Source organism: Nuphar pumila, chromosome 7, assembly GCF_984573655.1.
Source record: "Nuphar pumila chromosome 7, dmNupPumi1.hap1.1, whole genome shotgun sequence".
NCBI classification, from domain to species: Eukaryota; Viridiplantae; Streptophyta; class Magnoliopsida; order Nymphaeales; family Nymphaeaceae; genus Nuphar; species Nuphar pumila.
The window spans coordinates 17,693,512-17,720,814 of record NC_143255.1 but is presented as its reverse complement, the minus strand read 5'-3'; the positions used below and the strand labels follow the sequence as shown (position 1 = coordinate 17,720,814).

Sequence of the window (27,303 nt, the reverse complement as noted above, 5' to 3'; positions counted from 1 at the left end):
GAATTGGATATATCTGAATCCAAAACTGTAAAGTGGTGGTTAATAATAATTTCCAACTTTTTCTAATTTTGTAAAACAAACACAAGATAAATTCTTCTATATATTTTTTTCCAACATCATCGCACCGCGTGGCTGGTAGTTGTCAGTAAAGGTTTCCCTGTGGTGGGAAGTTGCAGGTTCAAAACCCCAAGTGGTATAATTGAATAATAACTGGTGGGGGTCTGCCTAATCCCAACTGTTCTTTCCAAAAAAAAAAAAAATCTTCCAATGACAAAAACTTCAGGATGTTTTTTATCTTCATGAGAGAAATCCCCCCCACCAATCAAACACCGAAATATTTAATTTTTCTTGTCTAAGAAATAGGATGCTATGCTGTGTTAAGACATGGTTTAACATAATAAATAAACCATACTAAACACTAGTACCGTTAGATCTACCATTTGGTAGTTAGATCCATACAAACAAAGAGCATGTATCATCGTAGACCAACGGGAGCACCCCTTGTTCCGTTGGAAAAGCTAGTGCACGTCACCCTGTGTTGGGACGTTGTAAGTTTGAATCCCAATGATATCATTGTATAACTGGTAGGGGTATGCTATAAATCCGTCCGAGATGGAGTGCTTTTATGGAAGACTTTTTCCTCATAAAGTGTCCCGCGTGAAAACTGTATGGGGAGTTCATGAAAGTAAGGAGCCGGTCACACCCATAAAAATTAAGCACTTTTTTTTTTTAAATTTTCGTTCTTTGTGCATAGATTACCCAATTTATTCGTCTTTCACTCTCCTCATGTAAAGAGGGTTGAGGCTAGGGGTGTCAACAGGTCGGGTTTGGTTCGGACCCAAGTAGAACCAGACTTGGGATCGATTTTCGGGTATGGTATCGGATCCAGATCCGAGTCTAATCAGGTCCACTAGAAGAGAAATCATACCTGGACCCAACAAGAACTACACGAACATGACCCGGACCATATCTGGTAAAATAATATTTTGTATCATTTTTACATTAAAAAAATTGCGGGTCTTAATGAAACTCGGGTCGAGACTGGGTCTGGTATAAAATTTCACAAACTATACCCAGATCCATGTGTTAATTGGACCTTCAGGTCTGGACCCAGGTCTTAATCGGGTCTTATTATCTATCACCATACCCAAACCCTATAGGGTTTGGTCCGGTTCGGATCCCAGTAAATTAAACCAGAACCATTGTCACTCGTAGTTGAGGTAAAAAAAGTCAAACTGAAAACAAAATTAAGAATATTAGACCAAATAAATATCTGGATTTGAATTAGATCCAATGAAGCAAAGTTGATACAAATCTAAAATTAGGTGTGTTAATCGAGCGTGTTGTGTCAGGTATCTCGCCCAATTCGAGAGTATAGACATAAAAAGGGCTGAGCCAGACATGACCCAAGTAATATACAGGTTAGGTTCGGGTTATGATTTTTATCGGATATCCAACCCAACCTGGCTTGACCTGAGTTTATATATATATATATATATATATATATAGTGAAATCAAGCTCCGAGCCTAACTAAAATATCAGTGGTAATACTAGACCCAGTAAAAAAATAAAACAAGATATTTACAAGTAAAAATTGCAATCAAACTGGATTGTCATCCATATCTGAGTTAGATTAGAACTAAAACTGATTTAAATCCAAAAATAATCTGAGTATTGCAATCAAACTGGGTTGTCATCCTTATCTGAGTTAGATTAGAACTAAAACTGACCTACTAACCAAACGTGCATTGCTTTCAATCTTTATGGTGCCCTTCCAGGATCTGCTCAACTCGAGATCATAAGGATCCGCTGCCAACCCATGTTCAATTTGTCAGAAATAGCTAGAGATTTCGGACCCTGCTCGGGAGATTTTGGAGCACTTTTCCCACCTTTTGGCATGGGCATCAATTTTCTCTGTTCAATGCTCACCAACCACTCCACCTTCCAGTGTTTGTATAAGACATCATAAGGATCCCAATGCAGCTCATCTTTGCTAGTAAAATCCATTCTCGAGGCACCTGCTACTGTCCTGCCAAGCAAGGTGACAAGTTTCGCTTGCACCAAGAGCCACCTTCCTCTCCCACCCCGCATTGTCACTCGACCAAATTTAAACCTTGACTTCGAACTGTAATAAAATCATGACTAATAGCAACAAATTTCTTGCAATTGACAAAGAAACTAATCGATTCATGTTTATGATGCAAACTGTAAAAGAAAATTAAACCAAAAAGAAAAAAGAAAATCCAGATTGCAAAAATCTGAAAGGCCATCCTATTGCAACTTCTAAACATGATCTTCCAACCCCTTGTCAGAGTCGCCGTCAATAACACAGCCAATAGCAAAGGAATGATGGCAAAATTTGAAGAAAAGAAAAGCCAAGTAAAACCAAATGCTAGTAACTTTTTATAGAAATTCCAATTAGCCATCTTCAGACATTCCATACATGATGTTTATGAAGTGCATTCAGTTAATCTTTTGAAATGACATGAAAATAGTGTCAAAAAATTCAGCAAGTTGCTTAATGTAATATCTGAGTCACAACAAAAGGAACTCAATCAATAAAAATAAAATATGTGAGCTTTACCTTTAAGCGAACATGCTGGGGAGAGGAAAAATGTTAATGCATGGTCTCAATGAAAGGCACTCGAAATCAATAAAAAAGAGGGTTTTGCCCTTAAGGAAACGTGTAACCTGGGAGAGGGAAAACATTAGTAGTCTCATGATGGCCTACCCACATGTTTCGAATGAGAACATTCTCTCCCTTCACATTTCTTCAAGGTTCAAGACCTCTCATTGTTCTTATCCAAAGTGGCAGGACAGCTCATATGAAGAGACTATGGTTCATCATGCCGGTGCCCACCATGCATAAAAGGAGCAACACGAATGGATTTTTTGTTCTTTTTGCTAAAACAAACAAATAATCACTGACCTTAGACCTTCAATTCAGTAACCCGTTAAGTCTATAACCCAGGCATTTTTCCCTTTCCAAAATTGTTCAGTACTATAATTTTTTTTCATTCTTTGTGTTCCTTGGACAAACTTGTTTAGCACTGTCTTTTAAGTGTCATAAATTTATGCATTGACGTTAGTTGTGAACAAAATTGCTGGATGTCATGCTATAACTTACAAATAGACAGTTGTTTTTCCTAATGTTCAAGTGTGTATTATGCTAACTGAAAATGATTGAAGAGTATTAACACATCTGAATGTCCCAACTTTAACAACTTCCTTTTGACCTACAGGCCATTGCATAACAAATGTAAGCAACACTGGGAATCAGTTTAATGTATCCCTTAGCCCTTCACCGTGTTTCCTGCTTTTATTCCATGCACATCACCCTTGTTTGCTTTATAAAATTTCAATCTTCTTGACCCCTCCCTCTTTCTCATCCATTTCATCAGAATCTTCACCCAGAGACTGAAATGCTCGTCTCGGTTGATTTACATCCAACTTCAAGTCATTCGTCTTCCCTTTATCAGTCCAAACTGGTTCAACCACTGCAACCACATTATAAGAAGCCCTCCTTGCATCCACTATAACAAAATAGACTTTTAGTGACAGACTTTTCTGTCACTAAAGACCCCAAAATCTGTAACTAATACCCAAGAGCGATTATTAAATGTTTTAGTGACAGATCAACCCGTCATTAATAGTTTTTTTGAAAAACAATATTTATTTATATATTTTATATTTATGTTTAAATCTATTTAAATTTTGTATTTACATAAATAGATAATTAAATATATTTATGTTGATGAACATATGGGACTTTCGTCTTATGAATATTTAACAAATGGATTGGTAGCCTTTGACGTTGATACAACATGAGAATAAAAAAACATGATCAAATCTCACTCTCGCGCTCTCATATACACAAAAAAGAAGGATATAAAAACATATTGCAGCCATATTTACTGTGGCTACCCTCATCAATTTCATATTACCCGAGATGTTGAAGTTATGTTCCTCGTATCTGCCCAATTCAGAGCTTTGTCTCCATCACTGCTCTCTTTATTCCTCCTTATAGCCTTTGTTCCTCCAGAACATCACAAAGTTGAATTCTCTACATCAAACTCTATACCAAAACCAACATGAAAGAAGAAGAAACTCAAAACACAATACAGAGAAGTTAAAAGGAAAACAGCACTGAAACATACCGTGACTGCTTTTAGAATAGATGGGTTCTCTGCTAAATACTTGAGGATCCATGGGAGCACACTAGCTGTAGTAGCTCTGGCTGCAAACATCACACCAATAAAATTGTCTGCAATCTGAGTGTCAGTGGGGGCTTTCAGTCAACAGTTTGTTCCTTGTCCGATCAGCATCTAAAACATTATGGAGACCCTCTGATCCTCCATACATCCCTCAGCATCAATGTGTTCATAAAGACTTTGCTAAGTTCCTCTGCAATGTCTTCCTTTAAAGAAAGAAAAATCTGCCCAAGCTTTTTAGCATCGTATGAGAATGCACTACCGATCCTGAAAAAATTACCTGTGCAAGAAATGGGCAACACACCATATGAGAATGCACTTCTTGATGAAAAACAATTATGAAGTCAGTTGCAGGTCTAATATTGAATCATAGTTTGTAAACAGGGTAATTAACAGTCATATATGGTGTCTAATATTGAATCATAGTTTGTAAACAGGGTAATTAGCAGTCATATACGGTGCCCAGTGCTGACTAAATATATATTATCTGTAGAAGCAAACTATTGTACAGCCTCAACACTTCTATTATTAACAACATAAAATCCATAATTTCAAGAACTCACTTAAGTATACCTGTCGATTATGAACATACTCCAATGATCATCAGCATCAATAAGCGGAACTTTCTGGTAACAGATCATGTCCCCATCTTCAAGCTACAAAAATAGAGGATCAAGATAACATTCTCTCTCTCTCTCTCTCTCTCTCTCTCTCTCTCTCTCTCTCTCTCTCTCTCTTATATATATATATATATATATGAGAACTGAACATATTAAGCCCCATTTTCTCGTTCTGCTCTGTTCTGCCCCATAGTTTGAAGTGTTTTATGATAGATCTGAACCCTTAGATGTGTTTAGCATGCTTGATTTAGTGGGAATCAACTCTTGGATCATATTTTTTCGATGAAAAAATGTATTTTTATGAGCCTGGAAAAATTGATGCCTTCATAGCCATTGATTTTGGATCACCGAAAAAACCTGTATAAAGGTCAGATTCCAGTGATCCAAAAGCCGTTCCCACTAAACAAAACCTATAGATCACATCTATGGTGTTAGATATGATAAAAAAATACCAAACCAACCTCCAAGAACTGCTTTAGCAAGGTGATTACTGGTCCAAGTTCAATCTCCAAGAACAACTTCAACTCTGCATTATGAGCTTTATTAGAGACCTCTCTTAACTGGCCAACCTACAAAATGACAACAAAAAATTACCTCAAAAAATATCCTCAAGCTTGCCTTAGAACACACACATGTACTTATATTATAATGATAGTTGCACTCCTGCACCCATGTGACATAGCTCTAAAGTGTCTGTCTAAACTAAATATGGAAGGCTAACTATAAAATGAGAAACAACTTTTCATGTTCTAGGCACTTTCAGTACAAAATAACACAAAGGTTGAGAATTCAACTTGTCCTGCAATGTCTAGAGCAGAACCATGAATGGGCTCAAACAACCCAGGACCATGTAGATGCAACATTAGTTAGAGACAAGTTGACAATAAAGAAGAAAAATAAGTTCAGTAGAACTAGGACTCTGACCCTAACTTCATTTTCAGCTCATTTTATTAAATTTTGAGAAAACCTTTTAAAATTCCTTTATCTTTAAAAAATGCCAGATTTTCAAAATTTCACTCGAATCAGGACTCTCTCCAGGAGTCCTAGTCGGATTTGGACTCTAAATTTTTTTTATTTAAATATTTTATTTTAATATTTTATTTTCATTGTTATTCATTTTAAAGACCTTGTTTCTTAACTTTTGTTTTAATCTTTTCAAAATCCAATTTTATCAGCTTTCTTCAGGTGGGGCCTATAATGCATGGAGTGTCAAAACCCTAAATTCTAAATTTTCATTCAATTTTTTTTTATTTCATATTTTATCCATACAAAAATACAAAAAATATTAAGAAATCTAGGTGCTTTTTGAAGTTTTTGAAAAAAAAAAATCATTTTAACCCCTTTTATTTTCAGGCTTTTTAAAAAAAATAGTTTTCTGGAAAACCAAGTGGGGCCCACTCTGAGTGGCGCCACATTTGAAAGTGTTAGGGTTAGCTTAGTATCCTAGCTAGGTTAGAAGAGTCAAAATTTATTTTAAAATTTTATTTTTACTTTAGATTTTAACTTTGGTTTTTAAAGTTTTCAAAAAATTAGGGCTTTAAAAACCAAATGTGGGTCACATTATGTGGCGCCACATTTAGAAGTTTCCCAAATCCTTTAGAAGTCTAATTAGGTCAATTAGGGTTAGTTAGTTAGAGTCCATTTAGGGTTAGGATCCCACCAAAAATTGCCCCTTTTGGATAGAATTTTAAAAAAGTCAAATTTCATTAATTAAAATCCTATATAAGTGGGTTTCAAAAACCTATATAAGGAGGCACTTAAGGAGAGATCGACCCCTATGCTTTCTCTCTCCCTTTCTTGTTGCTTCTCTCTCCTCCCAACCAGCCTTCCTTCCTCCATTGTTGCAGCAATCTCCAAGGTGAGTCTTCTATATCTTATTTCATTAAATTTTTATGCTTGTTTACATGGATTTCACCATTGCTGCCCATTGATTATGAGATTCAAGCTTCTTTTTCGTTCAAGAATTATAAAAACAATTCAAAAAAGTGATCTAAGGTTGTGTATAGAAGTTTTTTATGATTTCAATCCGTTGAAACCATTGAAAATATCATTTTTTATGTTTAAGCCCAATAAAAGATGAGATTCGCCCGTTAAATGTGTCAAATCTCTCTTTTCGAAGGCTAAATCGAATTCTAACCATGTGTTCCTTTTTATATTTTTTATCATATTAATGTTTATTTTATTCAATCAAGCATCAAATCCAAATTTGTGATATTATTTGCTTGTTTTTCTTATTATTTTTTACGTTTAGATTAGGGTTTTTCATGTTTTATCGATAATATGCGATTCTCGATCCTGGGTATGCAGAAACATCGTTATTTTATGTGCATTTTTTTGTCAAAAAAACTTATTTTTTTAGGGTTAAATTATGAATATGTCACTGATTTCATCCAAAAAAAATGAATTATTTTGGGTTCTATAACCCTATCAAAAAAATAGAAAACTGAACTTTACTTTTTAAACTGTGAAATCGCTATGTGGATTCGAGAACAACTTGCCGAGACAATATCTCCCTCATCAAAGATCCGATCGATGATTCGTAAGTTTAAGTGTTATCTTTATCTTGTCTAGTAATTCCTATAAAATTTTCAGATTTTTATGCATTTGTTTGTTATTTTAACTCTGTCAGAAAGCAAATTCGGTTTTACAAAGCTCATTATGCATTGTCTAAACTCTAGATCATCTTGTGTCAATCGTATCTCCCTCACCGGAGATCCGATTGATGATCTATAAAAGAGAAAAATCTTTCTTTGTGTGTCTACTTTTATCTGCTAAAATTTTACAATTTTGAACATGATTTTCTATATTTCTCTATACCCGAAACTGAAGGTATTTATTTCAACTCGTTATATATTCATCGGAATCGAGCATATATTGCCGAAACAATATCTCCCTAACTAGAAATGATTTTTCTGATATGTAAAAAGGGAAATCTCTGTTTTTATGTCTAGTATCTTTGTAAATTTTTATAAATTTCCATGGTGATTTGATACCTAATTCGGGTTTGACACTATGACAGGTACGTGCCTACGGACAAAATCGCGTATTTTAGAGTTTTATTCAATTTTTATATTAAAATAATGTCAAAAATATATTTTTTTGAATTCAATTTAATTTTAGGGTTATCAAAACTATCCATGTTGATATTACAGATTTTTGAATTTATTTGATTAAATCATGAAAATAGGGTGCTCGCAGAGTCTCGGTTCGAGTAAAATACTGGTGAAAATCACTATTTTTGTGAGATTTTAATTTTTTTATAAAATATTTCATGTTTTTAATATTTTATCATGTTTATAATCATGCTAGGGTGCTTTACACCCGATTTTGTGTTTATTTGAATCCATTTGAGCCCTAAATCCAAAGTTTTACAAAAATCTTTTCTGAAAACCCTAATTTCAAGGCGATAGTCTTGTTTTTAGGGGTATTTTTATCATTTTTTTCCAAATTTCGAATTTTAAAGTTGTTTATCTTTATTATTTATTTAATTTATATTATATTTTATTATGTTTATCTGAAGAAAATATGGAAAAGGCTTATATCCAGATAAATCCAATAATTTTCAGATATTATTGGATAAATCTAGAAAAGCCAACATATTTTCACTAACAAGTTTTCTAGTTTTACAGGAACATTCAAGAGTGCATTTTTTTATTTTCTTCTTTTTTTATGTAAATTATAATTATAAATTTGAAATAAAAATTTATTTTTCTTACTTAGAATAGAGCTGCATTGCATATAGTTTATTTCTTTATATAAATGTAAATGTGTGATGAATGATGATTCATGCATATTTGAACTCACAATGATGTACACGAATGACACATGCACTAGCTTCTAAGGAGTTGATAAACTTGATGGGTTTTGTATTTGTGGCTATAGTCAGAATATGAACAAAACCCAGATTTATTATCTTTTTCTAAGCCACAAATGGCCTACACTCTTAGGCATCTTGAGAAATTATTGCATATTTCAAAGTTTTTCCAAGTATTTTCTCTTTTTAGAACCAAATGAGATATTATTCAATACATATTCGTGGCCATAGTCAGGGATATGTAGAGAATTTATTTAATCAAAATTCTATAAGGCACATAAATTTCTTTTTCAAATGATCTTCTCAAATTCTTCAGAAAATACTTTTGCAAATTGCATTCATTCAATCATCTTAGTTAGACTGCGTCATGAAAGGACTTTCATAGGGCCACACGCCCATCCCTTTTGAAATATTTTCCAATTTCATCTCAAAGAAATCCATTTTTTCAAAGTTATTTAAATTTTTTGAGAAATCAATTTTCTCAAAACATAGATTTCTTCAGAAATCGATTTTTCTTTTCTTCAAAAAAATGTTTTCCAATGTGATTCACGATTTTTAAAGTATTTATTTTTTCAAATATTTTCAGTTATTCTAAGCAAACATCATGTTTTCAATCTGCATTTTTCAAAATTTCATAGCACATGCCTAATTCTTTGTGCATTTAGGAAATAGAACATCGATTTAAACAAGTTGAGCAAAAAAAACACTGAATTGATCCTTGGTTTGATTACCCAATGACAAAATTAAATCAAAATGGGTATCATGCAAAATGGTAGAAAATGTAAAAGGAGAGGTCGCTAGTTCAGCTAACGGGAGGAAAGAAACGTTTCTAAGAGACCCCTGGCTCCCCTTAGGCGGGTGTAAACGGCGCTAGGTACGGGCCGAACCATTTTATCCAGATCTGGATCCGAATGTAAGCATTAAGTCAGTTCTAAATCCAAACTCGGATATGAACTAGATCCGGTGAATTTAATCTAAATTCAAACTTCATGTGGTAATGCTGGACGCACAAGGTTGGAAGCAATGTTCTTTGCATGTAAGAGAGTGTGAATGGATCAGATTTGATTCAAATAAGGATGTGGTACCAACCGAAAATATTGATACGAATTTGAGTATGAATCTAGTAAGTATGATCATGTAATTCCCAACCTGATCCTAGTATACATTCAGAATTTGTTTTAAGGTCCATATCCAAAGGATACTATGTAGAATTTGGACCGGAGGTCTATCCTGATCCTATCAATTAACCTACCGCTAGTCCCCTACTATGTTAAAACGGGTTCGCGCGATATGGATAAGTTTGAGATTAATCATACCATCAAATGGAACAGATGGTAGTTCGGTTACCATGCATCAACCCACATCCACTGCCATATCCAGCTATGTACTAAAATTCATATTTGATGCATTTATATTTTTATATTTTTGCTCCTTTTATTTTGTTCAGATATTAAAGCTATGGATTCAGTTAGGATTTTACTTGTAATTGTTTAAATCATATCAAAATCCCTTGTCACTTCAGATACTACACCACAAATCTAATAGCGCAAGTCCCTTACACACACACACACACACACAGAGAGAGAGAGAGAGAGAGAGAGAGAGAGAGAGAGAGAGAGGAAATTGGATAACTCGAATAGTGATCAAACCATGTCAAACCCAATTTAAGGGAAAAGTCATTATAAAGAAATTTTCCTGTGGAAAACCAACACCAATGAACAAGTGTATAGAGATAAAATGAAGAAAAACAAAAGCATTGTGTTGTTTAAGTATAGGTCCAAATCCAATCACTCACACACTCCCCGTTCTCAGCATGTCATAAGCCCGCCAAGTAAGTAACACCAGTGTTTGGAATCCACTGGCTCCCTCCTATGAAGGAATCAACAGTGTACTTCCCTGCTACAGAATCACTGATCGCTGGATTGTATCCCTTCCAAGTTACTCTATTGGCTGTTCCCGATCCGGGCCCCTCGTTCTGGTACTCGGCATAGAATATGGTAGCCGGGGGTGTAGTGCTTCCATCCCACGGCAACCAGCCGGCCGAATTCACCACGCTTCCGATCTTAGTCTTCATGATAACGGTCACAGAGTACGGCTTCCATGGCCTGCCAAGATATGTTGGTGCTGTAACACCATTGCCATCAATCTGACATTCATGAATGGATATCCCAGTGTTCTGGTTCCGGTCAGACCTTCCTTGGGCCGTGACGGTGTTCATCTGGTTGCTCAATGGCTGCCTCGTTAGGATCATGCAGTTCTGGAAGACGACGGCTGCATTGCCGAAGATGAAGTCGATGGTGCCGGAGATGGTGCAGTCCTTGTAGAATTGCCGGTTGGAGTGGGCATACAGGGTATCTTGGTAGCCTTCAAATTTGCACTGGAAGAACACCGAATGGTCCGAACCGACCCGGATCGCGACTGCCTGGTGTTTGCTGGCGCCGGCCGTGTTCTCGAATTTGATGCCTCTGGCCATGAATCCGCTTCCGGTGACAGCTGCATGGGAAAATCAAGGCTAAGTAAATTGGTGGGATTGTAAACAGAGTAATAGCATGTTTAATTCCTGGAATTTGAGCCCCACTGCTATGGAATCCATAATATACACGATCCATATCCCAAGAAAAAAACTATTATTATTATTATTATTATTATTATTATTATTATTATTATTATTATTATTATTCACTTTGCCCAGGGAAAGAACGAGGGCAGATGAGGTCAGTGTCGTTTGTTTCACCCAATTTACACATGAAAATAAGGGTTTATCAAAGAAACCCTTCATTTTCATATGCAGTTCTTTTAATATGCAAGCTGGGATTAGACAGACACCCACCAGTTATACAACCGTACCATTGGGTTTTGAACTTGCAACATACAGGGGTGACGTGCACTAATTGTTTCAATCAGACAAGTGGAGCCCCATTGGTTCCATTTTCACATGCAAGTGAAACAAACATGTTAACTTCACCACCCAGGTGGTATCCCATGTGGTAAGCCGGGTCCCCCGTGCCAAGCTTAATGCCTAGGTTAAGAGATATCTGGTAGGGTCGGCCTAACCACAGCTTGCCTTATAAAAAAATGCCAACATTTTTTTAGGATCCACAATCACCCTGAATTTCTTTGCACCTTGACCATGCATTTTACTCATATAACCTGCTTCGAATGAGAATGGCAAGAAGATGCCTTTCTCACCGAGTACTCTTTTCTTATTGGTGGGAACAGCCTTAGTGTATCACTGCACCTCAAAGCCTACATTCTTTAAGATAGAGTCTGGCAGCTGTAGGGCCCAACAGCAGACGGTAGGCTCTGTGAGGTGTAGCAGCACACTAAAAGTGTGCAATGTGATTGCACCTGATTTTCCCTAGAGAAAAACCCAAGCACTGACTGCAGACTGGTGGGCCAACGATTAGTAGAACCTTTGATCTTAGGCTCTAACCATCTAGGCTTGGACCAACTCAACCCAGTCGATCACACATTCAGGCAGTAAGATGCTCACCAAAAGTTGCAGTTGAGAATGTAGGTATGCCATCGACGAAGTTGCGGCTGCCGGAGATGATGGTGGTGTCCATGCCATCTCCGATGAGCATGACGTTCTGTCTCTTCTTGTCAATCTCAATGTTCTCGACATATTTCCCTGCCTTGATGTGTATGATGAACCTCTTGGTGCTCTTCAATGGCACCTTCTTGATTGCCGCTGCTATTGAAGTCTCAGTCCCAGACCCATCCGCAGCAACCACAATATCAAATGTACTACTGTTAGAACTTTCCTCAAGCAACTTCCGATCTTTCGACGTCAGCCAAACCGGGAATTCGCTTGCCAAAAGTGAAGATTGCTTGCCCGGGAAGCTTAGAAGCCGGCGGTGAAGTGGGATGTTGAGGGTCTGCAGAATGCTGAAGATGTGGTTGACAATGGCTAGGCTGTTGCTGGAGAACTGGGTTGAGTTCCTTAGTGCTGACTCCACCCTTTCCTTGAACCCACCAGTTGTGTTGTCGAACCCATCTAGGCATGAGTCTATATTGGTGATAACTGAACTGAGCCAAGTCTTAAGGTCGTCCACTTTGGTCTGTGATATGATGTTCTCTCCAGGGTTCTGAACAATTGCAGAAGCTAAGTCAAGCTTTGATCAGGGCTACTTGTTTTGGTAGGAAAAGGATAAAATCTTTCTTCAAAACAGTACACAAAGCGATAATGTCCCTGCACATGGGGACAGCGTCACGGGTCTTGTGCCATAGCCTTGCTACAGCAACTCTTTCGTCAAATAACAGGAACAGATAGCACCGTAAAACACGTAGACATAAACAATTTAAAATTCATTCAATTGTGATGCATAACCAGGATTTTTTTAAGCTTGAAAAGTAACAACTCATAATTTTTATAAATATTTAAGCATCTACAAACTTATGTTTTTTCATTGAAAAATCATGATCTAACAGTCCATTTCTAGCAATTGAACCATGATGAATGCATGGTTGGATTTACAGCAAAAACATCCTAAATGCCTAGTTTATACTTTAATTGTTATATTTTCAGTTCTCATGTTCAATTGACCATATATATATATATATGTGTGTGTGTGAACAAGAAAAAGACAAGTCACCAAAAGTTTGTTTTTGTTTTTTTTTTTTTTTTGGTGGGGTGGGGTGCTCAGCGTGCTTGGTAGGAGCTGTCAGTGCACGCCTCCATGTGGTGGGACGTAGCAGCTTCAAAAACCCTGCGGTGCGATTGAATAATAACTGGTGGTGGGGGGTCGGACTAACTCCACCTTTCGAAAAACACAGAGAAAAAAAAAAAAAAGAGAGAAAAGGACGAGTCACTTTCTCATATAATATTTAATAAAAAAAGTTATTGCATAATTTTTCAAAGGCTTTTTTTATCTCCTTATTTTATTTTTGCTCTCTTTCTTTCTTTTAAGCGTTTTCTTATCTTGTGGACATGAAAAACAGCCTTTGCCGGCTTTGGGTGGCGTTAGCACATGGGTGATGTCATTAGTTTCTTTATCTATCAAAGGCAAAACACAATCACCACACGGTTTCTGCCCTTGCCCTACGGGTCTGGTTTCAGACACAGGTGGAATCAGACTTGTCCTCGATTTTTGTGTATAGTATCGGGTTCAGACCTAAGTCTAATCAGACCCAGTATAAGAAAAACTATACTCTAAACCAATAAGAACTACATTAACCAGACCCGGGCCATACTTGATAAAATAATATTTTTTATCATTTTTACATTGAAAATTTTCAGGTCTTAATCGACACCTGAGTCAGGCCCAAGTCTGGTATAAAATTTTACAGACTATACCCAGCTCCATGAATTAATCGGAACTTAAGTCCAGACCCAAGTCTTAATCGGGTCTTCTTATTTATCACCATACCGGAATCTTATAGGGTTTGGTATGGGTCGGGTCTGGGTAAATCCGGTCCGTTGACACCAGCACCCCCAAAAAATACAACTGTACTAACAATGATATCACTATAGGTTATGTTGAAATAGCAACATCTGAGAACAGTTCATGGGACTGCTGAGCACGGACTACGGATCAGGTGCAATGACATTGCATACTGAAAGTATGCTGCTGTGATGGACAACCCTTCATCTCACTGTTGGCATGATCACAGCTGACAAGCTGTATCCAGAGGCGGGTCAGGTGCAAAGGAACATTCTCATTGTTTATTGTTTATCGGATAAGATATCATGCTTTAGATCATGTTTTTTGTGTGAAAAGATCATATATGCAATATGATTGCACAAATATTTGTACATTAAGCACCTGATCACCTTCCTTGGGACAGGCTTGTCAGTTGTGGGGCCCAACGACGTGATGGAGGACAATTATTTGCTTAATAAACAAATTTTGTACCATGTGATTGCACATGATCCTAACTCGTTTTTTTTTTTTATGTAAAAGAAAGATTTATCAAGTTATAAAATTTTGGCACATTGTGGACGGTTGATTTTTTTAAAATCATGTAAATCACAATCATATAATCCAAAAACTTATTTTCTACTAAAAAAACGTATGTAAATCATATTCTAGGGTTTGATCAACAAAACTGTGTGCGTGTGTAACGCTACCTCACGGAAAAACCGGAAGCAGATCAGGTCATGCTGAACATGAGCGTTTTTGCTCATGCCGATATCGTGGCCGTCTGTTTGCATTTTGGATGAGTGCCACGTGGTTTTGTTGACTTTTGAGATTTTTAAAATGCAAATCGGATGGGCACGATGTCGGCATGAGCAAAAACGCTCATGTTCAGCATGACCTGATCTGCTTCCGTTTTTTCGGGGGTTAAAAATTCAAGGGCTTACGATTAAGGGTATCAACGGATCGGGTTTACCTAGATCCGACCCGTAACAAACACTACAGGGTCCGGGTATGGTAATAAGTAAGAAGACCCGATTAAGACACTGGTCTCGACCCGAATGTTTGATTAATACATGGACTCGGGTATAATTTGTGAAATTTTAAAACAGACTCAGGCCCGACCCGAGTTCTGATTAAGACCCACAATTTTTCAATGTAAAAATGATAAAAAATATTGTTTTACAGGTCTGGCTCATGTAGTTGTTATCAGATCCAGGTAAGTCTCTTATGGTATGTGGGTCCGATTAGACTGGGGTTCGGACTCAATACCATACCCGAAAATAAGAATCAGGTCTGGTTTCACCTGGATCCGAACCAAATCGGACCCGTTGAGACCCCTACTTACGATGCTATGAATTTACAACCCTCAAAAGTTTATGTTTTTACATAAAAAATTACCATCCAAAGGTAGATTCTTAATATTTTGATCATGCTGAATGTTTTCTTTTTAAATAAAAATAAAAAAGGTAAAAGACAGTCAAACCATGACGGGAACTTGATGGAAAAAAGAAAAGGTTCCACCGAGATTTGAACTCAGGTTACTGGATTCAGAGTCCAATGTCCTAACCACTAGACCATGGAACCAAACGATGAACGTACCGTGTTCTCTGTAGAACATATGACAGGATGTGAGTCATTCTTACCAGATGAAAGTGAGGACTGCACCATGGAGATTCTCATGGGGAATATTAGAGGATTTGGGGCGATCTTGGGCCGGCAGTGAAATTATTCGTCTGATCAAAAGTGTTAGGTAGACACTAAAGAAAAAAACTATATACCTCGACGTTTGGCTAGAATTGAGATGTTCCGAAGGAACACAATCTGGAAGGACAAACCTCTAGATTGGTTTTCAAACATTCATTGATTGTTTTCCTTTCGATTCATAGCTGTACTGGTCAGAATCTGCCTAAGCCCAGCTCGCCGACCCAAAAAAAAAAAAAAGTGAGGACAGAGATAAAGAATAAAGAATGGCTTACCTTTTGAGTGGCCAAGATGGAGCTGTTGAGCTGGTCCATGGCGTCATCGATCATCCCCTGGCAGTCCAAAAGAGCCAGCTTGACCATATTATCCTTGACGGTTCCGGCGAGCTTTCCGGGCAACCCGGAGACGCTCGAGAGCTCGCGGAAGGCTACCTGGAGCGAGATCTGGAAAAGCTGCTCCGGATCGGTGGTTCCCGGATCCGCAACCGAGGAGAGACTGGCGATGCAGGAGCTGGGGTACATGGTGACCGAGCACACCGCCTTGATCGTCTCTTTCGGACTAACGAAGCTCGCCGGCGAATCCGAAGAGTCCTTCCTCCGAGAGATCGACGTGCCGACGACGGCCGCTACGACGATGAGAATGAGAACGATGGAGGATGTGGCGATGATGGCGATCCGTTTCGTGGTTTTCCTCTTGTATTGGACCCTCTCCTGCTCCTGGCTCACCTTGTCATACCCCTTGAACGAGTTGATGTTGTTCTTGAATGAATTCATGGCTCACTTTCTCAGGCTTCTTCTTCTTCTTCTTCTTCTTCTTCTTCTTTCCTTTGGACAGTGTGTATCTATGGATGAAGCGTAACGATGTGAGATGGATCGTTTGGTTGTGGAGGTCTGTGTATTTATAAGCGTGGGGTGTAAGACTGCATTTTTATAACTTAAAAGTAGCCCCAAGTTAGTCAAAAAAATTAGGTAGGCTGCATCACCTTCAAGTGGGGTTCGTTCATTGTACATGTGGTTACAGCTTTGGAGCCTTGATTAACGACACACGTTACCTGGCATAGCGAGTCATTTGCATCTATGCATGGCTCGGAGAAGAGTCAGAGAGACTCACCTAAGCCTAGTCGATCCGTGACCCAGCTCTTAGTTGGCCTGGATTTGGAGCTGCTATGAGTCGGCTAGGTCAGGTTATAGTTGGGATAAAGCATTGGGGTATGACGGTGGGATTCAACGCTTATTTTATTTATTTTTTATTTGGAAAATCCAAGGAAAAAATACCCAGCACCTTGACTGGCCTCCTGTTGTAAAACCCTTAAGGTTCTCCGCTCACTGAGAAGTACGTACACCCAGCTTCGAACTTGCGTCAAGGAATGTCACCAGTGGGTTTCGAACTTGTGACGTCCTCTCAACTTTGGTGACATTCACATGTCGCCCTTAATTAGCGGAGCTCTTGTGGGAGTTAAGATTCAAGCGAGTAGAAAATTAAACTGTGGATCGGACCGCGTTTGATGATGATGGTAAAAGGCGAACTGGTAAAGACTCAACTAAAGCGGTTGACAACGTCCACCATGTATCATGGGTGGACAATAAATATATAATCATTACGCCAGGTCAAAAATTGAACGCTAGTTAATTGCGAACAACAAAAAAAAAAATGGTAAGAAGCAAGAAGTGACTTGCATCAAAATAAGTGTGCATTAACATGAAAGCCGAAATAGCTAATAACCCTAGTGCGGTTCAAACTTCAGACCCGATCTGAGTGCGTTAAAAGACTGTAACCCTAGCGATTTAGCCATCACATTCAACCTCAAACCTAGCTCCGTCTATGGTTCAAACCAGATCGAGCGAGTCTTGAATCTGGTCAAAAATAGCTCGAGTCTATGGTCGGAGGAGACTGGACCTAGTGAACCATCGTCGTGTCTCAGTAATTTACGGAGCAGCCAAAGAGGATCTCTTCAAGCATCCTCGCTCGGTCCTTTTCCCAACGGCCGCAAACAACGCCATGTATCTAGGTGGTAGTTTCGTTATTTTATTACGAACGCTGCCCTTTTGTTTATTTTTCCTTTTGTCGGATTCTTCATTGGGCTGAGAGACGCGGTACCACGTCCTATTGGCTGGACAACCGTCTGATCCCCACGAGGTGCCTCGCCAACCGATGGGCTGGAGGGAGCCCCCGTTTTTATTTTTTGTTTCCCTAAATGACGAAATTACCTATAACCAAACAAGAATTTCCTGGAACACCTCTGTTTTAAGTTTCAACTAGATTATTACTGGGGAAAGGAAGGTAGGCTCCTCACCGTCTGAGTAAGGTGGGGATAGAACCGTCCTTTCAAGTAATTTTGGACAGAAGCGTTTGGAGCGTGAAGGCCGGGACTCATTCAAAAATCTTAGCATGCGCGTGTTTGCTTGCTGATGGAAGCCTCCCACCGAACGCTGTTTGATTATGGATTTAATTAGTGTAAATAAAATAATTAAGCACAGTTTTATGGTATTAAATTAGCAAGTGGTGGGTGCTGCAACATGGACTCTCTGGGTTTCAGCATGTTATGGTGTTTTTATGCCTCCATGTGTAACTTAGTAGGTCTGTCAAAGGGTGGGATTTGTCCTGGTTACCTGACCCGACCCGAACACAAGCGGCCGATATTATGAATATGAAAAAGTGAAGATCAGAATAATATTTGGGCCAGATTCAGGAGGCGCTTTTGTATTTGTCCTGCGGTTTGAGAACACAGTAAACATTTTCCTTGGATCAACTGCACCCAATGCTTCCACAAACCCAGTCCATTTGTACGCTCGACCCACATCAGTGAGAGAAGAGAAAAAATGAGAGATAAGAGTTTGAATTTTATGTCTTGCTTCTAGAGAATGTAATCAATGCAGATATCAAACTATATATCGTGCAAAGTACAGGAGCCGGTAATGGTAACTTTTTTTGGGGCAGTTGTTTCTCAGTTATAATTGTCTCATTGAATTCCCAAACAGTATTCTCAATTGTGTTGGGTATTCTATGAGTTACGGGTTCTATCACACTGTTGTTGTTCTAATGGGGTTTCATATATAAGACCCTATAGCTACACTGAATTTGGATTCTACACTAGACCTAGTTTTTATATTGGATCTAGTTTTTGGATTTAACATTTCTCAGTTAGTCATACGGGGCAAACACCCATATTATATCACAACTAGTGCATCATATATTATATATAGTACTTTTTAATAAAACAATCTATATTTCTCATATTTTTTTATTCAACAATTCAAGTATGAGATTTTTACACATGCTATGAGTTATTTTTCACATAATCATGTAGATCTTTCTATCATTCATATTACAGTATGAAGTTTTAACACATGATATGGATTATCTCCACCTATTTATATATATATATATTTTTTCATTTTCAAGTATAATATTTTTTACACATGTTATGAGTTATTTTTCACATAATCATGTAGATCTTTCTATCATTCATATTCAGGTATAAAGTTTTCACACATGATATGGATTATCTCCACCTATCTATGTATATTTTCTTTCATTTTCAAGTATAATATTTTTCACACATGTTATAAGTTATTTTTTACATAAACATGTGGTATTTTCATCATCATATATGTCATGATTCTTTTCACATATGGTATGGGTTTAACAATGACATTGCTCTTGCATGTACTAATTTCACATAACTATATAGGTTTTTCATCAAGTCATAATTTAAATTATAACCCTTAATGTGTAATACCATATTTAAACAAATATACTATATTGAGAGTCTCGCTTTCTTAGTTAGTTACGGGGTTCTTATGACTCTTCCATAATCATACCATCGAACATCATCATGTCTACGTGTACACTAGCGAAGTACTATGAATTTTATCAACTCATAGATTCATGATAAAATATGATTTACCAAACATAGCAAATAGTCTCACTATTCAAAATTTTTACCATAAACAATACTTTTACTATTCATGTGCATCATCATCACATGCAACATGCTTAAATTCTCATTAAGTTAACCACCACATGATCATTTTAGATTAATATATATCAATATTCAAATAATCATAAGTGTGACTAAAAATGCCATGTTACATATTATGCATAAACTTTTAAAAAATGAAAAATACTCCTTAATGCATTCATAAAATAAATCATAAGGAACATGATTTATGATGATTATTTATCATCATACACAAATATATTCACATGCATGTATAAAATTATAATTCAGAGCTCACTTTTTCAATACATCGTATTTGAGCAATATATGCATTAAGCCATCACAAACTAGAAGCAATATGCACAATAAGTAAAACATAGCAAAAGCCCTCATATCCGTATCTAATGGTAATTTTAGTATTATCATTTGAATATGTCAAACATGATAAACCAAATTTAAGGCTTTAATCATATCAAATATGATTATAAAAAATAGTCTAACACAATCCATAGGCTTTTATTATGAAAAATAGAGGGTACAATGGAAATAATTCAAACAGAGCATGGGCAGTATTATAATCCTGTTAAATGAGGACACAATGCAAATTAGTTAAAAAACAAGAGGGAAGAAAGGTAAATTCATGTTAAACATGGTATAAATGATAGAGACAGGTTCTAGAGGTTTCCAAACCCTAAACCCTTTCTACTTTCATTTTTTCTTTTCTTTTCCTCTTCTTTCGTCATTCCACTATTTTCGTCACTGTGAGTTTCGACAATCATCAGTTGACATGCTACAACTTTTGCCTGTCTAGTGGAGGGGTCTCTACTGCCTCCTCTGCCCTTTATAATTTAGCCGCTCATTCACCTGAGCATCATCACCTCTCATTGTAAAAGTGGATCCTCCTTCTCCTCCCATCTTCTTCAACAGAAGCCTCACGATGTCGAGATTACCAGTGGTGCAAGCTACAAAGAGCATGTTCTCACCCTCGAGGTTGAGCCTGAAGGCCACCACAAAGTCCTCATCGAGCAACAACCACACCATCTCTATGCTCCCTTGTTAGCATGCCTCGTGCAGAGGGGTCTCCATGTATGCGTCCTCCGATGCCACCATGGTCGATCGGAGACGAAGGACCTCCGCAGTGAACCTTCATTGTCTGATCAAGTGACTTATAGCTGGCATCATCGATGGCATTGATCTGAGCTCCTCAATTCAACAAGAACTTGACGTTGTCCACCCAACCTTTGAAGACCGCCTTGTGCAGGGGAATCCATCAAGCAATGGTGCCCAACTCTATCGCCCTCATATGGGGCATCTTCCCATTGTGGGTGACCGTGTACTTGGTGCTGCAGATCCCCAGCAGGAACTCCAGCACCTCAAGCTTCCCATCCATCGTGGCGCAGTAGAGGAGATTCTTCCCTTTCAAGTTGGCTCAGTTGACGTCGTTGTCGGCGGTGATGCAAAACCGGTCAGTAGCGTCGACCACCCTAATCGAAAGGGTGGTTCTCCTCCACCTCTTTCTTTTTTTTTGCATCCTTTGAGCTTCGGTGGCTCTGCTAATCTTAGCCAGCTTTGACTCCATCAGCGATGCCATCTTTGGGGCTCTCATATGGTTCTGACTCTAGTAGCGATGCTGCCGTATGGGGGTTCTCCTTTGCCCCTCTTTTTTTTATTTTTTTTTGTTTTCGCTGCCTCACATCGGCAGTGAGAACGGCTGGGCATGACTGTCCGACAAACAAGCCCTTCCAACACTGGGTTTCCCTCCACGACAGCCTCTCCCCGATTGTCATGCCACTCTCAGCTGCCTTCGATTCTCTCAAGCAGCACAGTCGGTAGTTCTTGGGTTTTTTGGTGAGGTGAGCTCACGATGACCGTCGAGCTCCACTGTGCATACTTGAAACTTAGCTCTAATACCAATGTTGAAATTTTGTGATCGTGGTGTGTGCAATGAGGGAGGAGAAAAAATAAGAGATAAGAGTTTGAATTTTAAGGCCGGCTTCAAGAGCATATAATTGATAGATATCGAAATATCCTGCAGAGTGCAAGGGTTGGATAAAAGTAACCTCCCTTAAGTAGCCGTTTCCGAACCATAATTATCTTAACATGTTTGAAATCCAATGAGTTGTGAGCCTACCACTATGGATTCCCAACTGTGTTGGGTATCCTATGAGTTATGTGCTCAGTACACTGTTTGTGGTCTCTTGGGTTCCATACAGAAGACCCTATGGCCACATTGAATTTGGATCCTACACTGGATCTGGTTTTTATACTAGATTCAATTCTTAAATCCAACAATCAATTATATACCATTGGGTTTTGAACTTGCAACGTCCCAACACAAAGTGACTAACCGCTCCTACCAAACAAGCGGAGCCCAGTTGGTATTTGTAGCCTTGACCTACTATGTGTGATCTGCTTGAGTTTGAAAAACTACAGATGGATGCCCAACCATTTGATAGTTTACAAGCTTTGACCTTGCCAGTGTACATATATAATGGTGCCATACTAACCTGCCATTTTCCTAACAGCGCCTTATTTGGAATATTTGTTTTTTAAAGCCGGCTCGTCTGGCTTTCTAACAACATTCCAACTTTGAGTTTGGACCTCAAATCCCCATTAACATCATTGATTTTGGCGTGAGCTGATACCACTGACCGATAATTCAGTACCATCTTTCCCAAACAACATTCTTGGCCATGTTGCTTACTGGACTCTGCAAAGGTTTTATGCCGTAGAGAAGTGACCGTAGGTTGGCAGGCTTGACCAATTCATTTCTATAGTAATAATAATAATAATGATAAGAACTATTTACAATGTAGCTAATTGAATATTGGTCAAGCACAGGATTTCTTAACTTCAAATCTAAATACAAATATTAGACTACGTCGGTTTATATCTGAACCGAATCTGACCTAAGTCCTACCTGTCTACCTCCCTGGATTGGGGCCACCATGGTCTCCACAATTTCTAATTTCATGACCTTGGTCGCACTTAGTTTAGATGATACCTAGCTAAGCGTGCCCTTTCTACTACAAGCACCAACCAACGTGTCTACGGACTTCAACAGATTGGATATATCCTATATCTGATGCAGTTTCAAATCTGATTAGTAGGATTTGGTTAAGATAACTGAATCTGATTAGTCGGATTTGGCTTTGGTTTAGAAATTCATTCCAATGGATATTTGATTCAGGCAGATATTTGAATCCGATTACATGTATTTTTCAGATTCAATATTAGTTTCCCATTCCAATCTGAGACTGAATTCAAGTCCGATTAGCCAATATCCAATAATTAGTCAGATTTGGTATTGATTACATCTGACCCGAATCTGAACTGTTTACATATCTAAAACCCAAGCGCAAGACCATGAGGCCCTTATCCGCAAGAAAGGCCTAAGTTACGAGGAATACAACTTTGAGGTTCAGGTACTGGATCTGGACCCAAGTCCAATTGGGTCTGCCATAAAGGAAAAAAACTACCTGAATCCTATAAAGATTACATGAACCACACCATACCCGATAAAATAATAATTTTTAGTTTTTGTATTGAAAAATCACCGTTCTTAATCGGAACTCATGAGGGTGGACCCGTGTCCAGCATGAAATTTCATAAACTGTACCCGCCGGTTTCATACACTAATCAGACCCTTTGGATCTGACCCAGTTTCTAATCGGACCTCTTTCTTTATCACCAAACCCTAACCCTACAGAGTTTTGTATGAATCAGATCTGGGTCAAACCTAACCCATTGATGCCCCTAGTCTTATTGCCTAGTTCGGCAGTTACGGGCTTTATATTTCAAATGAAAATGTAATATTAACACCGCATATCTAAGCAGAACCAAGGACACACCACACCTAATTGATTCGGCCCACCATCAAATAGGAGATGACAAATGTGAAATATTTGCTACAGGAAACAAAAAAGCCTCTAAATCCTTAACATGGGATTACTACAATTCAAAATCCCAGGGAAGTGTGTTTTGGTGCAAGCTCAAAGTTGGGTAAACTTTTCCCTGGGAAGAAGAGAACATCAGGCGTTGCCAACCTTAGGAGTTAGGTCCACCAATGTGCAGTTGCTGAGTAAGGGGAGCCAGGATCAGGTGCCATCACATGGCACACTTTGAGTGAGTCTCTCTGCACGGGGTTGCCCTCTATCTTGCTGTGACAGTTTGTCAGTTGTGGGGCCCAAAAAGCAGATGGAGGGCAACCCGGTGTAGAGACTCACTCAAAGTGTGCCATGTGATGACACCTGCTCCTGTCTCGGTAGAGGGGAGGGTGGGTTTGTCCAAAAAGAGAAAAAGCCTATAAACTCGGCATGGAATGGTTTGGCATAAATTCTGGGTCTGCTTGAGGTTGTGGATGTTAGATCCGGTAATTGTCGTACAGATGATATCACAATTTTGCGGATCAAATTAATTGGCACGCTCGCTATCACTAATCACAGCAAATCGGTTCTACTCATTGGGTATTTCATACACCCCCTAGAGTATTTCATTGATGCAAGGTATTTGATCAAATAGGACTCCACAAATGTGATCTACATCATTCATTTAGAGAAGGCCGACGTTTAAATCGCCAACACTGCCCTAAATTGCCTAGAATAAGCCTCATTAAAACAAGGAAGAGGCTTTCTCTAAAACCATTTTGGGAAAGTGAGGCCAAAAATCCTATAAGATTTTTAGTTTTTACAAAGTACAAGTATTATCATATATATGCTTAATTATATGACTTTGGGAACTGAAATTCATAGGAGAAATACTACCAAATTTAATCTCATGGATATGTTTAGCATGGTTAAAATAGTAAGAATTTTTTAACTAGCCTTTTGACATAAAAAATATAATTTTTTGAGGGTTCAAAGTTTGGCGTATATTACCACCGAGGTGGTATCCCATGTGGTAAGCGGGGTCCTGCGCCAAGCTGAAGGCCCAAGTTCAAATCCCTCTGCCATATAGGGCTCAAGAGATATCTGGTAGGGGTCTACCTAACCCCAGCTTGCCTATCATAAAATTTGGTGTATATATTGTGCACCATTGATCTTTTAACCTCTAAAAAATCTGACATATATATTAGAAAAACTTGCCTTTCGCAAAAGGAGGGATATTAGCTGGGTCACTATTCGGTGGTTACCAACATTATAGGACTCATCTGACGTTATCGGATAACTCTTTGTGAGTTTTCTTTTCACTTATTGAAGTTATCGGATAACCACTGAAGCTTAATCTCCTTAATAACGTAGGACACTATAGTCCATCGTTATTTATTGTGCCTTGTTTCTCTATAAATATTGTACCAATGTATATTGTGTACTCATCTATCAAAAGTTAGTGAAGATCGAATTATTATATTTCAGATCGTGTTTTCCAGCATCATCGTTTTTCCATATTATTTTTTGTGTTTTATCATGGTATCAGAGCATGTATTATCCTGATTAATGCTTTTACATCTCATTAGGCATCTGCATCGATTTAGATTGAGACCCAACTCGATTTGGTCCTCTTCATCAGACGCTCGAAGATCTGTGCTCATTCAGATCGACATTAAGCTAGGTTCAGGCCTCTTTATCAGACGCTCAAAGTCTGTTACTTCCTATGCTGACAAAGGATCATTGTTCTCGAGTTGCTCTCTTGCATCTGATCTGCTAATTTGACTAGATTCTCACATTTTTTTTCTTGTGCGTCATCATCAATGATGTCGAACAACACCAATAGAAAGACAATATCATCCGAGAACACCCCAGAATTGATGTTTAATCCATTTTTTCTTCATCACTCTGATAATTCAGGGATATCCTTGGTGTCACAGTAGCTCGTCGAAGACAACTACTCCATGTGGAGTAGGGCTATGGTTATGGCACTGAGTGCCAAAAATAAATTAGGCTTTGTTGATGGATCCATCACGAAACCTGAATCTTCGTCACCAAATGTTTTCATGTGGGAGCCATGCAACAATATGGTGCTCTTATGGTTGCTTAATTTCATCCATAAAGATCTAGCAACTAGCATCATTTACGCTCAAATGACGGTTGAGGTTTGGGCAGAGCTCCGCAAACGATTCTCCCAATCTAACGCTCCCAAGATATACCAAATTTAACAAGAGATAATCAACCTTAAGCAAGATCAATCCCCCATAACTATATATTTCACCAAGTTAAAAGGTTTATGGGATGAACTGTCCACTTACATTGAGGTTCCACCATGTTCGTGTGGCGCCATGCAAGTTGTTCGGACCTCCACCAACGTGAGTGACTCATCAAATTTTTGATGGACCTCAATGATAATTTTAGTGTCATTCAGAGCCAATTACTCCTTATGACACCCTTACCAAGTATCTCTAAGGTATATTCATTGATTATCCAAGAGGAGCGACAATGCGTTCTTCACCTTATGCCATCACATGAGTCAGCCACGGTGGTCGTTGATTGAAGCATTATTTTTGTCAAAATCGATGCACCAAGGATAGGACAGATGCGTCCATGACCCAAATATGATCATTGTGGCCATCTTAGACATACTAAGTAGAAGTGCTACCATCTTCATGGTTTTTCTAATTAACCGCCCAAGGGGTCCTCCAAATGCTCGAGCCACTAGTCAAGCCAATGCTTGTGTATCTATCACCGAACCTGAAAAACCGGTTTTAAGTTCCCCTCTTTCTAAACTCACCTAAGAACAATGTGAACAAATAATGACCATCGTCAACCTCGGTAATCAATCTAATTCATCCATGGTCAACCCTGCAGGTAACATACCCACACCTTCAGTTTGCTTGATTGCATCTCAGAGTTGGATTATCGATTCTGGTGCCACAGATCATATCACTAACTCTATCTCCAACCTGTCTTCCCCTACACCGATTTCTTTTCCACCCATCGGTCTCCCCGGTGGCAAAAATGGCATAAAACATTGAGTCAACTTTAACGCATGAAAATAATAAACAAAATGTATTAAATATGATCTAATAGTTAGATTTTGCTTTTGCATCATAGATCTATGTAAATCAAGCATGTATAACACACTGGAAGGAGGATCCATTTCTCATTTCCCCCATTTGCACATGCAAGAAAACAAGACAATGAGATTTCAAAATCATTAATTTTACTCACATCCCATGTGCTTCCACATTACATTGTCTACCCTGTGTTTTGGAACCGCATGTGATTTTGAATCACGTGATATGCAAGCAAAGACGCCTTCCAATGTGGCTGCGGATTCTTTCAACTAATGGTAGTTAGGTCGGTGTGTTTTTTAGACTTTAGGGGTCTGAGGATCTCCAAAAGTGACAAAGTAGGCTGAAAAGACAATTGATATCCAAGCTATTTGATATTATGTACACATTGTCTGAATATAAGAACATATAATTGACTTCAGTTGTAAGAGCCAAGATGTTGGGTTTGTGGATGATGATTTGGTCAACTTCTTTCTCTTCTTTTTTACTTTTCTTTTTTTTTTTAAACGTTAATTGGGACTAACTCTAGGTCTATATTTATTGGTTAAAGTCTGGGTCGTTGCCGCTTTTGCCATTGGGCTAGTCTGCTGACCTGACCCAAAATTTAAATATGGTGTGCTTCGGTACCACCATATATTTTTTGAGGGAAAGGATAAACACTTGTCATTCAACGTAATATTCAGTTACAGTTGTTGATGTATGTGGATCGA

General features: G+C 38.3%; 1 protein-coding gene and 1 non-coding gene across 2 annotated transcripts; both read right to left on the bottom strand.

Moving 5' to 3' along the window:
* Window positions 1–10,289: 10,289 nt before the first annotated feature.
* PME1 (pectin methylesterase 1) lies at window positions 10,290–16,514 on the bottom strand. The gene is made up of 3 exons (XM_090012033.1): window positions 15,983–16,514; window positions 12,140–12,734; window positions 10,290–11,139 (listed from the first exon to the last, which is right to left on the bottom strand). The coding sequence occupies exons 1-3, from the start codon at window positions 16,478–16,480 to the stop codon at window positions 10,463–10,465; spliced, it is 1,770 nt and encodes a 589-aa protein (XP_089868159.1). The 5' UTR covers window positions 16,481–16,514; the 3' UTR covers window positions 10,290–10,462.
* Window positions 15,519–15,590, bottom strand: TRNAQ-CUG (transfer RNA glutamine (anticodon CUG)). Its single transcript has one exon. It is a non-coding gene; the product is annotated as a tRNA-Gln (tRNA).
* Window positions 16,515–27,303: the final 10,789 nt, after the last annotated feature.

Coding starts and splice junctions, on each gene's coding strand:
- PME1 (XM_090012033.1), bottom strand. CDS start 16,480: ATGAATTCATTCAAGAACAACATCAACTCGTTCAAGGGGTATGACAAG. Junction 12,735..15,982: donor CCATCTTGGCCACTCAAAAG/GTAAGCCATTCT, acceptor GCAATTGTTCAG/AACCCTGGAGAGAACATCAT. Junction 11,140..12,139: donor ATTCTCAACTGCAACTTTTG/GTGAGCATCTTA, acceptor TTTCCCATGCAG/CTGTCACCGGAAGCGGATTC.